This window comes from Podarcis filfolensis (genome assembly GCF_964270895.1).
Source record: "Podarcis filfolensis genome assembly, chromosome: 7".
Lineage (NCBI taxonomy): Eukaryota > Metazoa > Chordata > Lepidosauria > Squamata > Lacertidae > Podarcis > Podarcis filfolensis.
The window spans coordinates 12,000,104-12,013,925 of NC_139603.1; the positions used below are offsets into that span (position 1 = coordinate 12,000,104).

The window sequence follows — 13,822 nt, forward strand, 5'->3', positions numbered from 1 at the left end:
GTCACCCCATGTCTTTGGCTGACTTTGTCATCACTAGCATATCTCACACAAACACAGTTTAAGTCAATTTTGTAGGGGTTTTAGCCTATGAATAAACCTTTTCCATTTGAGTCCAGTGGTACCTCGGTAGTCAAACGTCTTAGTCGCCGAACAAATTGGCTCCTGAACGTCGCGAACCTGGAAGTGAGTGCTCTGGTTTGCAAACGTTTTTTGGAAGCCCAACGTTCGACACAGCTTCCGATTGGCTGCAGGAAGCTCCTTCAGCCAATCGGAAGCCGCACCTTGGTTTTCGAACCGTTTTGGGAGTCGAGCGGACTCCCGGAACAGATTAAGTTCAGGAACCAAGGTACGACTGTAAATGCTGTCAGTAGCTTTTCAGAGACATGGAGGCAGCAGTGTAGAATCTCTGTCCGCCATAAACACATTCCAACTTCAATGTCTGGGCCATGAATCGCCTTTGAGACTCCACCTCACCTGAATCTGACATGCACACACACATGCACAATTCATTAAGATGTGTATCAAGTGCTCTGCACCAGGATACATCATCGCCAGCAGCGTTGCGCCATTTGCTGGTGCCCAGGATGTGCCGTGCGCGGAGTACAGAGGGTGAACAGAACCGACTGCGCCAGCCCAGTCCTTGCCACCAATGCCACTGGGTGGGCACCGAGCAGGAGCGGGGCAGGGAGGCGGAAGGAGCCAGCTAACCATCGCGGCCTCTGGGGGGTAAATCCCTTCAATGCTGGCCGGGCAACCATTCAGCGAGGGGGTCCAGGATGCAGTGGGAAAGCAAAGCAGGATGGGGGTCGGGGGACACCTGGTTTGCTCCATCTCAAAATCATGCACTTGGGGCTATCCCCCCCCCACTACACCCCTGCTCACCACAGTATAACAGGATGACCTAAGCAAGGAATAGAGCCTTTGAGATTGCTGTGGAATAGCCTTCCAGCAGAGAATTTTCAGCAAAACCCCTATCTGTTGTTTAGAAGAAGCTGAAAAACATAACTCTGCAAGATAGTGCTTGGGAGTTTATTTGAAAGCTACTGTTTTATGGCCCTTTGTTATTTTGATCATTTTAATGGAAACAGTGTTTTGTTGTTGTTGTTTTCCTTACTTTGACCACATGAGAAGGCAAGATGTAAATTTGTGTTGCTGTTTAGTCGTTTAGTCGTGTCCGACTCTTCGTGACCCCATGGACCAGAGCACGCCAGGCCCTCCTGTCTTTCACTGCCTCCCGCAGTTTGGTCAAACTCATGTTTGTATCTTCGAGAACACTGTCCAACCATCTCGTCCTCTGTCGTCCCCTTCTCCTTGTGCCCTCCATCTTTCCCAACATCAGGGTCTTTTCCAGGGAGTCTTCTCTTCTCATGAGGTGTCCAAAGTACTGGAGCCTCAGCTTCACGATATGTCCTTCCAGTGAGCACTCAGGGCTGATTTCCTTCAGAATGGATAGGTTTGATCTTCTTGCAGTCCATGGGACTCTCAAGAGTCTCCTCCAGCACCATAATTAAAAAGAATCAATTCTTCGGCGATCAGCCTTCTTTATGGTCCAGCTCTCACTTCCATACATCACTACTGGGAAAACCATGGCTTTAACTATACGGACCTTTGTTGGCAAGGTATGTCTCTGCTTTTTAAGATGCTGTCTAGCATATAAATTAGTGATGGAGGTGCCAACGGCCTTGGGGGTTTTTTCTCCCATGATAATCATAGGAGGACTGAGGCTGAGAGTGTCTCGGATAGATTTGAACCAGGGATTTCCTGATTAGTCACTACAGAACACCTGACATAAAGACTTTGAAAGTACCAAAATACTCTGTTGGTTATTGTCTAGCCACCCCAGGGTTAGGCAGAACTTAGATCAGAATCTGCTGATGGCTATTTGGGTAATCAATAAGGGTTTCTGACATTAATATTCTAACATTAGCAAAAACTAACACACAAACACCCTCAAATAACACCCTCAAAAACACAACACAAACATAACACAAAAAGCCTCAAAAAATTACGTTGATAATGGGGAATGCTCAGGGAGGGGGGAAAAAGGAGTGGATTTTTATATTGAATTTGTGAGTTTGGCTATGTACCACTCACAAATCCCCCAACAGAGCCATGTGCTCAGAGGCACCCTGTTCCTTAATTCTTTGTGCATATCCGCAGACCTGAGTCACAATTTTGCATTGGCTCTGGTTGGTAGACCTCAGGGTTCTAGCAAAAAACATGACTACAAAGTAGAGCCTGATGACTGCCCAACTCTGCGTCAAACTACCCAGATCACATGTGTTCATAGCTGGGGCATGGTGAAGAAAATGCCGTGTAAGCAAAGAGCTGCAGATTACTCAAGCAAGGAGGCTGAGGCATTACGTAGTGATGGAAGGCAAACCCCCCCCCCCCTACACACACACACGCACACACACAGCAACTTGCAAGCCAGTCTGACTTGGAGAAGAACCCACATTAGTAATGAATAATCAGACCCTCAGTTTCCATTGGGTTGCAACTGCTTGCTACCTACAGTTGGCTTGTAAATTAAACCCTGGGCAGAAGAAGTGGGTTTTAAGGGGGGGGGGGAGTCCTGTCCTTGAGAGCCACAACTGGGAGACACACCAATAGAAAAAAACCACAAGGTAAGTTTCAGATATTTCTGTCTTTCAGTCTTGTTCTCCGTGGTAGTGGTCAGGTTCCGAGAGATGTCTGAAGAACTTGGTTAGTTAGCTCTTGTAGTTTAATTATGATAATCATCCTCTTTCAGTTTCCCTTTATTACTAATATTTTTGAAATAATCATAAATAAATAAGAATAGAAATGTGCACCCGAGACCATTCCATTGTAACCATAGGTAAAGGTAAAGGGGACCCCTGACCATTAGGTCCAGTCGTGGCCGACTCTGGGGTTGCGGTGCTCATCTCGCTTTATTGGCCGAGGGAGCCGGCGTACAGCTTCCGGGTCATGTGGCCAGCATGACTAAGCCGCTTCTGGCGAACCAGAGCAGCACGCGGAAACGCTGTTTACCTTCCCGCTGGAGCGGTACCTATTTATCTACTTGCACTTTGACGTGCTTTCGAACTGCTAGATTGGCAGGAGCAGGGACAGAGCAACGGGAACTCACCCCGTCGCGGGGATTCGAACCGCCGACCTTCTGATCAGCAAGTCCTAGGCTCTGTGGTTTAACCCACAGCGCCACCCGCGTCCCACCATTGTAACCATGCAAACTCCCAAAATTGCAAGACCTCTTGCGATGGTTTGACCCCTTCCCGTTTTAACAGTACAAATTCTACAAACACCCTGCTATCTCCTCAAAATCATTTCTCCTGCATATTCCCCGCCTTGCCTTAATGGCACATGTTAATTTATCATTAATAGCTATACCCCACACCTCTTTATACCATTCTTCCATTTTCTATTCTGCTTGCCCCTTCCACTTCCTAGCAATTTCCCATTTTCCCCTGTTTTCGCCATTGCCCCGTGTAACTAAGCAGCTCCTTTTCTCTGAACCCATCTCTGCAGCACAGAGCCCAAGAAGCTGTTGCTCTTGTGTCTCTCTCATTTGCATCCTTTTCTGTGCAGCCCCCACCCCATCAGAAGCCAAAGCCACACCAGGGCTAATTACCCTCAGAAAGGGAGGGGTTGCCATGGCGACTGAGCACTTTTTAAAGCACCAGGAATAGTCTTCATCATTGTTCAGTGTGCACGGAAAAGGTCAGCACTGAGGTTCCTTTCCGTATGAATTTTGGCCTCCTTGCTAAAGAAGAGTGAGTTGTGCTTGCGATGCCGCTAAAATGGTGAGTTGATAACTGAGCTTTATGACGCCCCTGTTATGAGTCAAATTCTTCGGTTCTCAGCTTGCAAGAACGGACACAGCAAAGTATTTCCATGGGAAAGGGACTTGTGGGAAGCAAAGGAGATCTTTCTCTCAGCTCCAAAATTTGTTGCTGTTGCAGAGAGAGGTGTTTGAAAGTGATGTAAACCGGCTGTTTTGTTTCATCTCCGAATATAAATGTTTCGATGAATAGAAAACAAGCATAGTTAGTCTCCCTGGTGGGCTGACATGGCTTTGATATTGTCGGGTTCAGATCTGCTCCGCTCATGCGTTGTACAATCCTGAGATTTATTTCAGGTCAAAGACACATAGGGAATTGGAACCTGCGATTAGGAAAAAATGCAACTTTATCTGTGCTTTATAGGAAATGTGTTCTTTGAAAAGGTTTTACATGAATCAAGTTTGTTACAGAGAAGCATAATTATTAGGGAGAAGGGACGATCACGCTCAGTGTATTGAAACATACTCTTGTTCCCTAAAGTATTTTGAGCACATTTCCTCATCCTGATCATAGACATGTTTGATTGCATGTTGAAAATGTAACTTATTATTGAGCGTGAATGTTTTCGTAAGGCAGAACGCATGAGTAACTTCATTTAACTATGAGGACAGCTTCCATGGTATCAATTAATCACATGAAGCTCAACATTGGAGTTCCACATGATTTTTATAGTGGAAACTTGAAGTGTGCTCGCTCACTGACTCACTGCCATGTGAACTCATGTATAGCCCACAAAATATTTTTCAATAGCCTTGCCACATTTAATCGTAAATATAAGAAATCATTTACTATGCCTTTTTAAGCTATAGTTCTCTGAAATTGATAGTCGACAGTAAATGTCTTTACCGAAAAGAAAGGCAGCAAAAAAAAACCCACGACTAAAAAAAATTACATGTTACTTTAGTGTCCTTTTTTAAAAATGCCCCCCCCCCATTTTTAGTTGGAATATTTAACATAATTTGTCTCCTGACTTTGCATTCTTAAATCAATTTTTCTGTCCAAGGGGCTGTCTGTAGAACACACTTCATTGCGCCCTGAATACCCCGTCCCCCTTTTTAAAGGAGCTTTTTTTTGTATAAATAAGCTAATTCTCAGCCGTTCCTGAAGGAATTAAGCCCATATTTTGTGTCAGTGGCATTTGACTCGCAAGCGGGATTTGATTACCTCTTGGGAATACAAATCAAGGCATTTAATTTCCCCCAAAGGCTCGCAGCAGTTCCTTTAGAGATGCTATTATATTGTATCATTGCCAAAGCTCTTTTATACTCTGCCATTACTGTCAACAGTTTGGAATTGCTAAATAGCAATGAAGGGGAGTGAGATGGGATTGCTGATCGGATTAAGTAGCGACTAAGGCTCTAAATGGGGGGCTGGGGGATTACCTCTGTAATTGTTCCTTTGGTTTACTGCCTTTGGAGGCCGGGTTGCTACCTTCTCTTAATTGGCCCTGTTGCTGCGCCTTTAACAACAGCCTAACACACATCTTTTTTAACCACCTGTCTCCTTGCCTCCCCAAAACCCACCTACTCAATTTCTGTATCTCAGGCACAAACGTAAAGGCATTAAAAAATAAAAAATCAAGCTCAGAGCCCCATTCTGAAGAGGAAGGGAACTTAATAGTCCTTAAAACTGATGCCATTTTACATTTGTGTATTTGTGTACAGATACCAGAGCACAAATTTTACCATTCTCTCATGGTGCCTGAAGTGTGTGAAGTGTAAAAGGCTGGTCTGTGTTCTCACTTTAAAGGTCTCAGAGGCTGGTACTGCCTTATTTTCCCTGTGGTTGAGATTTTAAAAAGCATTTACATGTGTGAATCCACATTTGACAAGGGGTATGCATCTTTTGAATTTAGGCATTTTTCTCCACAGGGCTCATCCTAAATCTCATACTTGTAACCAGTGTTAGAAATCCAGGTATATAAACTAATCACCAAATGGCACCTACGTTATGGATGCCACAATGACATTAGGCGCCAGGGTTTTTTGGTTTGGTATTGCAATTGTGTTGTTGTTGTTGCTGCTGCTGCTGCTGCTATTCCATTTCATATTTTAAAGAACAAATCTCAAAGCAGTTTACAACACATTGAGACATCAAATAAAACAATCTAAAATGAAAAAACCCCCAAGCTTCAAGGAAAACACAGTGGTACCTCAGGTTACAAATGCCTCAGGTTACAAACGCTTTCGGTTACAAACTCTGCTAACCCAGAAGTAGTACCTCGGGTTACAAATTTTGCCGCAGGATGAGAACAGAAATCGCACACCATCAGCGGGAGGCCCCATTACCAAAAGCGCGCCTCAAGTTAAGGACGGTTTCGGGTTAAGAACGGACCTCCGGAACGAATGAAGTCCGTAACCCGAGGTACCACTGTATCTCAGATCCTCCTTCTCCAAGTGACAATTTGCTTTCCCTAGTCGCCAACTTGGCATGCAGAGATCTCCACGTAGACCCATGCTAGTCGCAATACATGCCTGGCACCTGGCTAATTTTGAACGTTGCTTATAAAGTCACCTTTATCGGTTATTTATCAAATGTCACTGACTGTTTTTTTCTTTTGTTTTTTCAAGATGCCCGACCAGTTTGATCAGAACGTGGTGTTGAACCAGCTGCGATACTCTGGAATGCTTGAGACCGTGCGGATACGAAGGGCTGGTTTTCCAGTGCGGAGGCCGTTTCCGGATTTTCATAAAAGGTAAGTCTACCTTTTGTTTGTTTGGGTGTTAAGCATTTTAGATGAGGTGTGTAGTCCAAGTGAAGCATTTTTTTTAAAAGGGAAAATCACCTTGGTTTTTTTGTTCCCCCAGATACAAAGTGCTGATGAGAAATTTGACTCTCCCTGAAGATTTAAAAGGAAAGTGTGCTGCCTTCCTTCATTTGTATGATAGCACAAGCACTGAATGGCAGCTTGGGAAATCCAAGGTATAAGAGACAAGAATTCCTGATGCAAAACTAGATAGCTGTGTTGTTGTTTTGGATTAACATACAACCGGAGCTAGATCTTGCCAGGTGACTTTGCCTCAGTTCCTAAGCCAGCAAAGCTTGGTATATTTGTACCTATATTAGCAAACAGCACAACTCCCCACCCACAAACCCACCTGTGGTCTAAACCACTGAGCCTCTTGGCCTTGCCAATCGGAAGTTCGGCGGTGCGAATCCCCACGATGGGGTGAGCTCCTGGTGCTCTGTCCCAGCTCCTGCCAACCTAGCAGTTCGAAAGCACGCCAGTGCAAGTAGATAAATAGGTACCACTGCGGCGGGAAGGTAATTGGCGCTCTGGTTTCCGCCGCAGTGTCCTGTTGCACCAGAAGTGGTTTAGTCATGCTGGCCACGTGACCCGGAAAGCTTTCTGTGGACAAACGCTGGCTTCCTCGGCCTGAAAGCGAGTTGAGTGCCGCAACCCCGTAGTCACCTTTGACTTGTGTGCTTAGGGGAGTAGGACATCCCTAATACTGCAAGCCTCCCCTTCTCTAAGAAATAGAAAAATGGATCCATCTTGAAGGCTGATATTGATTGCCTGAGAACAGCTTTTGCCCACTTTCCTCCCAGACCCTCAAAATGACGCAGAATAAGTTCTTGCATCATATTATGAAGACACCCTCAATGTGTATGTTGTTGCGCTTTTCTTAAAGGTGTTTCTTCGTGAATCTTTGGAACACAAGCTGGAAAAGCAACGGGAGATAGAGGTTGGCAAAGCAGCCATGATCATCCGAGCGCATGTCTTGGGCTATGTGGCACGGTATGTAACAAGGAGTTGCCTTCTACTGCACCAGACCAGTAGACCTTCTAACTATGTGTACAACGACTAACAGGTATCCGCTTGAGATCGCAGACTTTCCCAACCTTGGTACCCAGGACAGAAGATCAGGGCTTTTTTTCTAGCCAGAACTTGCTGGAACTCAGTTCCGGCACCTCTTTTTCTGGAAAAATAGCACTGCATAAGATTAACAGACGATTGAGTTAGAGCCTCATGCACACAACTGCGTTGGAAGCTACAGCCCCTTCCTGCTTTGTATATTATGCATGGATTTTAATTGGTACAACTGCTCAGGATTCCCCTTCTTTGGGATGACATTTTTAGACTTCCAGCTTTTTTCCTGTCTGTCTGTCTCCCTGCAGCAAAAACTAATGTTGTGTTGGATAATGGTGCCATTTAGCAACAAGGGCCTTCACTGTCACACTCAGGAATTTCCAGGGTACTGCGTTCATTATATGCAGAGATGTAATGAAAGTATGTGGTATATGTTCCTTTCTTAAAACTTGGAAACGTTTTCTGTTTTTCTGAGGGGTAGCTTACACGCTATCTTTATCATGTGGAGTCTGAGACAACTTGAAACTATAGAATTTTTGGCTAAAGCAAGGCTATTGATTGCAAAAAATTGGAAAAGTGGTATTATACAGACAAAAACAGAGTGGCTTGCCAAATTATTGGAGTATTACAATATATCCAAAACAATGGGAGAAATTGGAAGGCTCTCAAAAGAGAAGATAGGCAAGGACTAGAAGGTGTTTAAAGGATACTTGCAAAATCATATTGAAAAATCAGAACTCATTAGAATAAACAAGTTCCGTTATAAATACTGAAATACTAAATAAGATGGATAACAATGTGTAACAGAAAAAGAAGTAGAAAATTGGTTTAAAAGTGTGTGAAAGAACGTAATAGAAGTGAAAAGAAATTGCAATTGAGTATATTGGAAGTCTAACACAAGGGTGGGGTGAGGGGTGGTGGTGGGAAAAGGAAGTATCTGTGGGATTGAGTGTGGGTATGTATGAATATTTTTAAGGATTGTATGAAATGTATGTTTATATTTTCGTAATATGTATGTATTAATGTTGAATTATTTTAATAATAAAATATTTCTGTTTAAAAAAAAATTATATAGAATTTTCACGCTAACTGGACTCTGGATGTTAGTGTACCCCATGCAACTGTATGTAGGAATTGTGACGTACAGTACTTCTGCAAGTACGTCTCTTATGTTATACAGACATAAGAAATGATCCACATCACACAGAAGAGCAGTTAGTGTCCGTATGTTACACAGCTGTTGGAGAGAAACCATCATGGGGCACCACATTTAAGCATTTTCTGTGTAGTGTAGACCCAAAGTGTTGATGGCCCCAAGTTGCACTATTTGAAGATTTGCTTTTGGTTGTGCAAATCACTTATTTGGGTGTGTTCCAAACATTTTTATTTGCACTATTTAAAGAAAAGAGATTTGTAGCCTTGGTGTATTTGCAGTGGCAGAAGGACAGGGGGGAAAACCCAACAGACCAAGCCATTTAGTTTGATTTTTTTCCTCCAAGGCACAAAAGAACAATAGAACTAGGTGACTGAGTTATAACGTTTTATTTGCTTACTTACCGCCATGCATTATGTACTAGAGTCTGAGTCCTAGATCCCATCTGTTTACTCCCCCCCCCAACCGAGTCAATAGAGGGGCGTTCAATAGATGTTTGGGCAATGAGGTCATTTCTTTTCATGTGTATATTAGACCTGCCCATATGTATTGAATGGCGTATCTGTTAAAAGAGCAAAAATACTTTTCTTATGGACAAAAGCTACCCTCTGATATACAACTTTCTTTAATTTCAGGGTGTATACATATCAAACAAGCTTGATGGATTACAAATAGATGCTATTAGTGACATAAAAATGCTTCCTTAACTAGGATGCATCTCTTCCTATTCTAGAGTTGGAGTCTAGTCATTCTAGTGAAATAGTACCATGAAGCACAAGTAAAGAATGTTCATGAGAGTGGAATTAATATTACTGTCTTTGCTGCCTAGAAGTTTTAATTTATCCCCTTGGTATTAATGGTTCCCGTTGCTGGTTCATCACACCTTGTCTTCATATAGATTTGTGTCTCTGTTTCATTTCAGGAAGCACTACAGAAAAGTCCTTTACTGTGTAGTTATCATACAGAAGAACTACAGAGCTTTCTACTTAAGAAGGAAGTACTTACTGCTAAAGAAAGCAGCCATCACTTTCCAGAAGCAGCTACGAGGCCAGATTGCCCGTCGTGTTTACAAAGGGTTGCTGGAAGAGAAACGACAGCAAGAGGAAGAAAAAAGGAGAAAGGAAGAGGAGGAAAGGTATGGAATACGTTATTACTTGACAATATCTGGTAAGCAACTTAGCTTTGCTGCAAATTAGCTTACAGCAACCTTTGTAATTTTGTGCAAGTTACTGTCAAGCAAGCACATTGGTTTCAGAAGTCACATCTTGAAAAACTGGATCCCCGTGTAATGATGTCTTGGTTTTGATTCCTTTCTGATATTTTCTTATTTAGAAAGCGACAAAAGCAGGAAGCAGAACGTCTTGCTCGGCAGGTAAGCTGTTAATGGTGTCCTATTCTCTTTTGTGTTTGAGTAGCTCTTATTGTGGAAAGCAGAACCTGGTGAGAGGACTTGATAAAGTTGTTTCTGTCCAATTTCTGCATTGTGCTTTTCTTTTCTTTTTCCTGAAGCAATATTTTTAAGGAAGGATTTACATGTTACATGAAGCATGGGACTGACAAAATTAGCAGTCCATGTTTGTTTCTCCTCTTCCATAAAACGTTCTATAATTTGCTCCATATGCTGATACTGTTTATCTCATTTTATTTATTATCCCACCCTAACCTATGGGTGATTGTGGCTTGTAACATTTTATAGTCCTCTCCCTGGAGGCTCACAATCTAAGACCCATTAATATTTACCATGGACCTGGGTGTTATTTTCTCAATTTCCACTCATAGCTGTCAACTTTTCCCTTTTCTTGCGAAGAATCCTATTCAGAATAAGGGAATTTCCCTTTTAAAAAGGGGAAAGTTGACAGCTATGTTTCCACTTCGACTTGGCACAAAGGATGCCCAGGAACCATCAGGAGTAAAGTACGATTTATTTCTTGAATTTAGGCAAGAGTCCCCAACAGTTCCATAGATCTGTAAAAAGCATTTGGGAGTGTCAAGTCTTGCAAACACAATATACCCAATTCTGCCTCTTCTTCTACCATATGAGCAACTGTCACAATGCCACGTACTTTTATCTGCCCCCTCTTGGAACTCCAGTGTGACTTCCTCTTGTCCCAATGCTGGACGCTATGGCTCCCCATCCTGCATCTCTTGTGTTGGGAGAAGGAAAGCCAAGCAGGCTGAGCCACAATATGACACACAGTGTTGCAGACGTGCACTTAGAACCCCACAATTGTTTGGTATTTCATCACCTCCAGAAGAGGTGATGAAAAGAGGACCCCACAGGGAACTACTGTTTTCAGCAACAACCTTGTGTGCCTTAAAATATGTCCTTCCACACCTCACACCCTGAGCTTCGGTCATGTTTTTCCTGTCCGCAGCTCAGTGTAATCAAATAGACTGTGTCTTGTGCAAAAGGGGGAGATGAGTTCTTCAACATGGGGGGGGGGGGAAATGTGGTAGAATTGCAGTTGCCTAGCAAGGCAAAGATTAAGGTATCGTGTTGGCAGATGAAGATGATGGAGTTTATGGAGCTGGCTGACCTCACCGGGAAAATCCGCGACCAGAAAGAAGAGGAACACCAAGAAGATTGGAAGAAATTTAAAGACTATCTGAACAAATATTGTGATATTAAAGATATGTAACCACTTGAAAAAACTAATCAGGCCTAGGATTAAATAAATAAATAAGAAAATGTACAATAAGAAAAGTTAGGTCATTATGAAATAACGATATTGGAAACTGCTACATTTAATTACAAGGAAATTCAGATGGACGAGATTAAAAGAAGTCAAGTAATATGTTTATGAAGATGGATTTTAATTAAGTAATCAAGTCTTAGTTTATGTGGTGATATATGGAAAATTTGAAGTATTTTATGTTTCACATTCTTCTTTTTTATTCTTTTTCTTTTGTTATTATTTATTCTCTTTTTTGTTATGCTTTTGTATGAAAAATAATAAATATTATTGTGAAAAGAAAAAAAAAGATTAAGGAATCTTGTGTGTCAAACTGCAGGCTGAGGAGGAGAAGCGGCGGCAGGAGCTGGCGGCCATTCAGAAAGCTCGGAAGGAAGAAGAACTGAAGCGGGAGCTGGAGAAGCAAAAAGAAAACAAGCAAGTCGAAGAGATCCTTCGCCTGGAGAAAGAGATTGAAGACCTGCAGCGCATGAAGGAGCAACAGGAGCTGTCGCTGACAGAGGCGTCGCTGCAGAGGCTGCAGCAGCTCCGGGACGAGGAACTGAAGCGGCTGGAGGACGAGGCCTGCCGTGCGGCGCAGGAGTTCTTGGAGTCCCTGAACTTCGACGAAATTGACGAATGTGTCCGAAACATCGAGAGGACTCTCTCTGTGGGCAGCGGTTTCTGCTCGGAGCTCAGCGAGTTGACCGGGAGCGCGGGGGGCGAAAAGCCCAGTTTCAACTTCAGCCAGCCGTACCCTGAGGAGGAGGTTGACGAGGGCTTTGAAGCGGATGACGACGCTTTCAAGGATTCGCCAAACCCAAGCGAGCATGGCCACTCGGACCAGAGGACGAGTGGCATCAGGACCAGCGACGACTCTTCGGAAGAAGATCCGTACATGAACGACACGGTGGTGCCGGCAAGTCCTGCCACAGGCAACAACAGCACGCTTGTTCCTTCTGGCCACGACGCCCTCAGTCTCCACAACTCCTCCAGCGGTGAATCCACATACTGCATGCCGGAAAACGTATCGTGCAAACCCCAGAACTCCACGGAGTTAATTACTCCCGATGCGGACTATGATTATGACCAAGATGACTACGAAGACGGCGCCATCACTTCCGGAAGCAGTGTGACCTTTTCCAATTCTCATAGCAGCCAGTGGTCCCCCGACTACCGCTGTTCTGTGGGGACGTACAACAGCTCTGGGGCGTACAGGTTTAGTTCAGAGGGTGCTCAGTCTTCCGTGAGTATTGCTTTCTTTGCCATTATTACAGTGGTACCTTGGTTAACCCACACGGGTGGCGCTGTGGGTTAAACCACAGAGCCTAGGACTTGCCGATCAGAAGGTCGGCGGTTCGAATCCCTGCGACGAGGTCAGCTCCCATTGCTCGGTCCCTATTCCTGCCAACCTAGCAGTTCGAAAGCACATCAAAGTACAAGTAGATAAATATGTACCGCTCTGGCGGGAAGGTAAAAAGCGTTTCCGTGCGCTGCTCTGGTTCGCCAGAGGCGGCTTAGTCATGCTGGCCACATGACCCGGAAGCTGTACACCGGCTCCCTCGGTCAATAAAGTGAGATGAGCACTGCAACCCCAGAGTCGGCCACGACTGGACCTAATGGTCAGGGGTTCCTTTACCTTTACCTTGGTTTACGACCACAATCTGTTCCAGAGGTCCGTTCGTAAACCAAAAGAGATCATAACCCAAGGCGCGCTTTTGCCAATGGGGCCCTCTAAAAAAATTGTTCATAATCCCAAAAAAATTGTTCGTAAACCAAAAAAAGTTCGCAAACCGGGACACGCACTTCCGGGTTTGATGCGTTCATAATCCAAAACATATGCAAACCAGACTGTTAGCAAACCAAGGTATAAGAATAATGTCAAGATTTCCTGGTTTAGCCGTCACATTGTCAAAAGTTATTGTGCCACAGTAATCTTGATTAAGGACTACACTTAACTACTACTACTATTATTATTAATTAGATTTATATACTGCCCTTCATCAAAAGATGAAGGGCAGCGTGGTCCATAAGATACAAATACAACCTGACAATCCAAAAGTGTAGTCACAGCTTGATAAAATAATTTTTACATCAAAGTATTTTCCTTAGTGGGGGCAGCCAACTCAGCACTTGTGGTTCTTCAAAGTACACAAATGTAAGGACATTATTTTAAGTATTATTATATTCCAAGTACAAATTCTAGGTAAAGGGACCCCTGACCATTAGGTCTAGTCGTGGCCGACTCTGGGGTTGCGGTGCTCATCTCGCTTTATTGGCCGAGGGAGCCGGCGTACAGCTTCTGGCAAACCAGAGCAGTGCACGGAAATGCCGTTTACCTTCCCGCTGAAGCAGTACCTATTTA

The 13,822-nt window shown here is 43.8% G+C and overlaps 1 protein-coding gene across 1 annotated transcript in view; it reads left to right on the forward strand.

The window, feature by feature from the left end:
• The window catches only part of MYO10 (myosin X), a 193,148-nt gene that overhangs the window by 147,174 nt on the left and 32,152 nt on the right, over positions 1–13,822 (forward strand). Inside the window, exons 20-25 of the mRNA XM_083624569.1 lie at positions 6,392–6,516; positions 6,629–6,743; positions 7,454–7,560; positions 9,708–9,920; positions 10,118–10,157; positions 11,798–12,703. Of these exons, the coding sequence (XP_083480695.1) occupies positions 6,392–6,516; positions 6,629–6,743; positions 7,454–7,560; positions 9,708–9,920; positions 10,118–10,157; positions 11,798–12,703 (1,506 nt within the window). The remainder of the gene's footprint in view (positions 1–6,391; positions 6,517–6,628; positions 6,744–7,453; positions 7,561–9,707; positions 9,921–10,117; positions 10,158–11,797; positions 12,704–13,822) is intronic.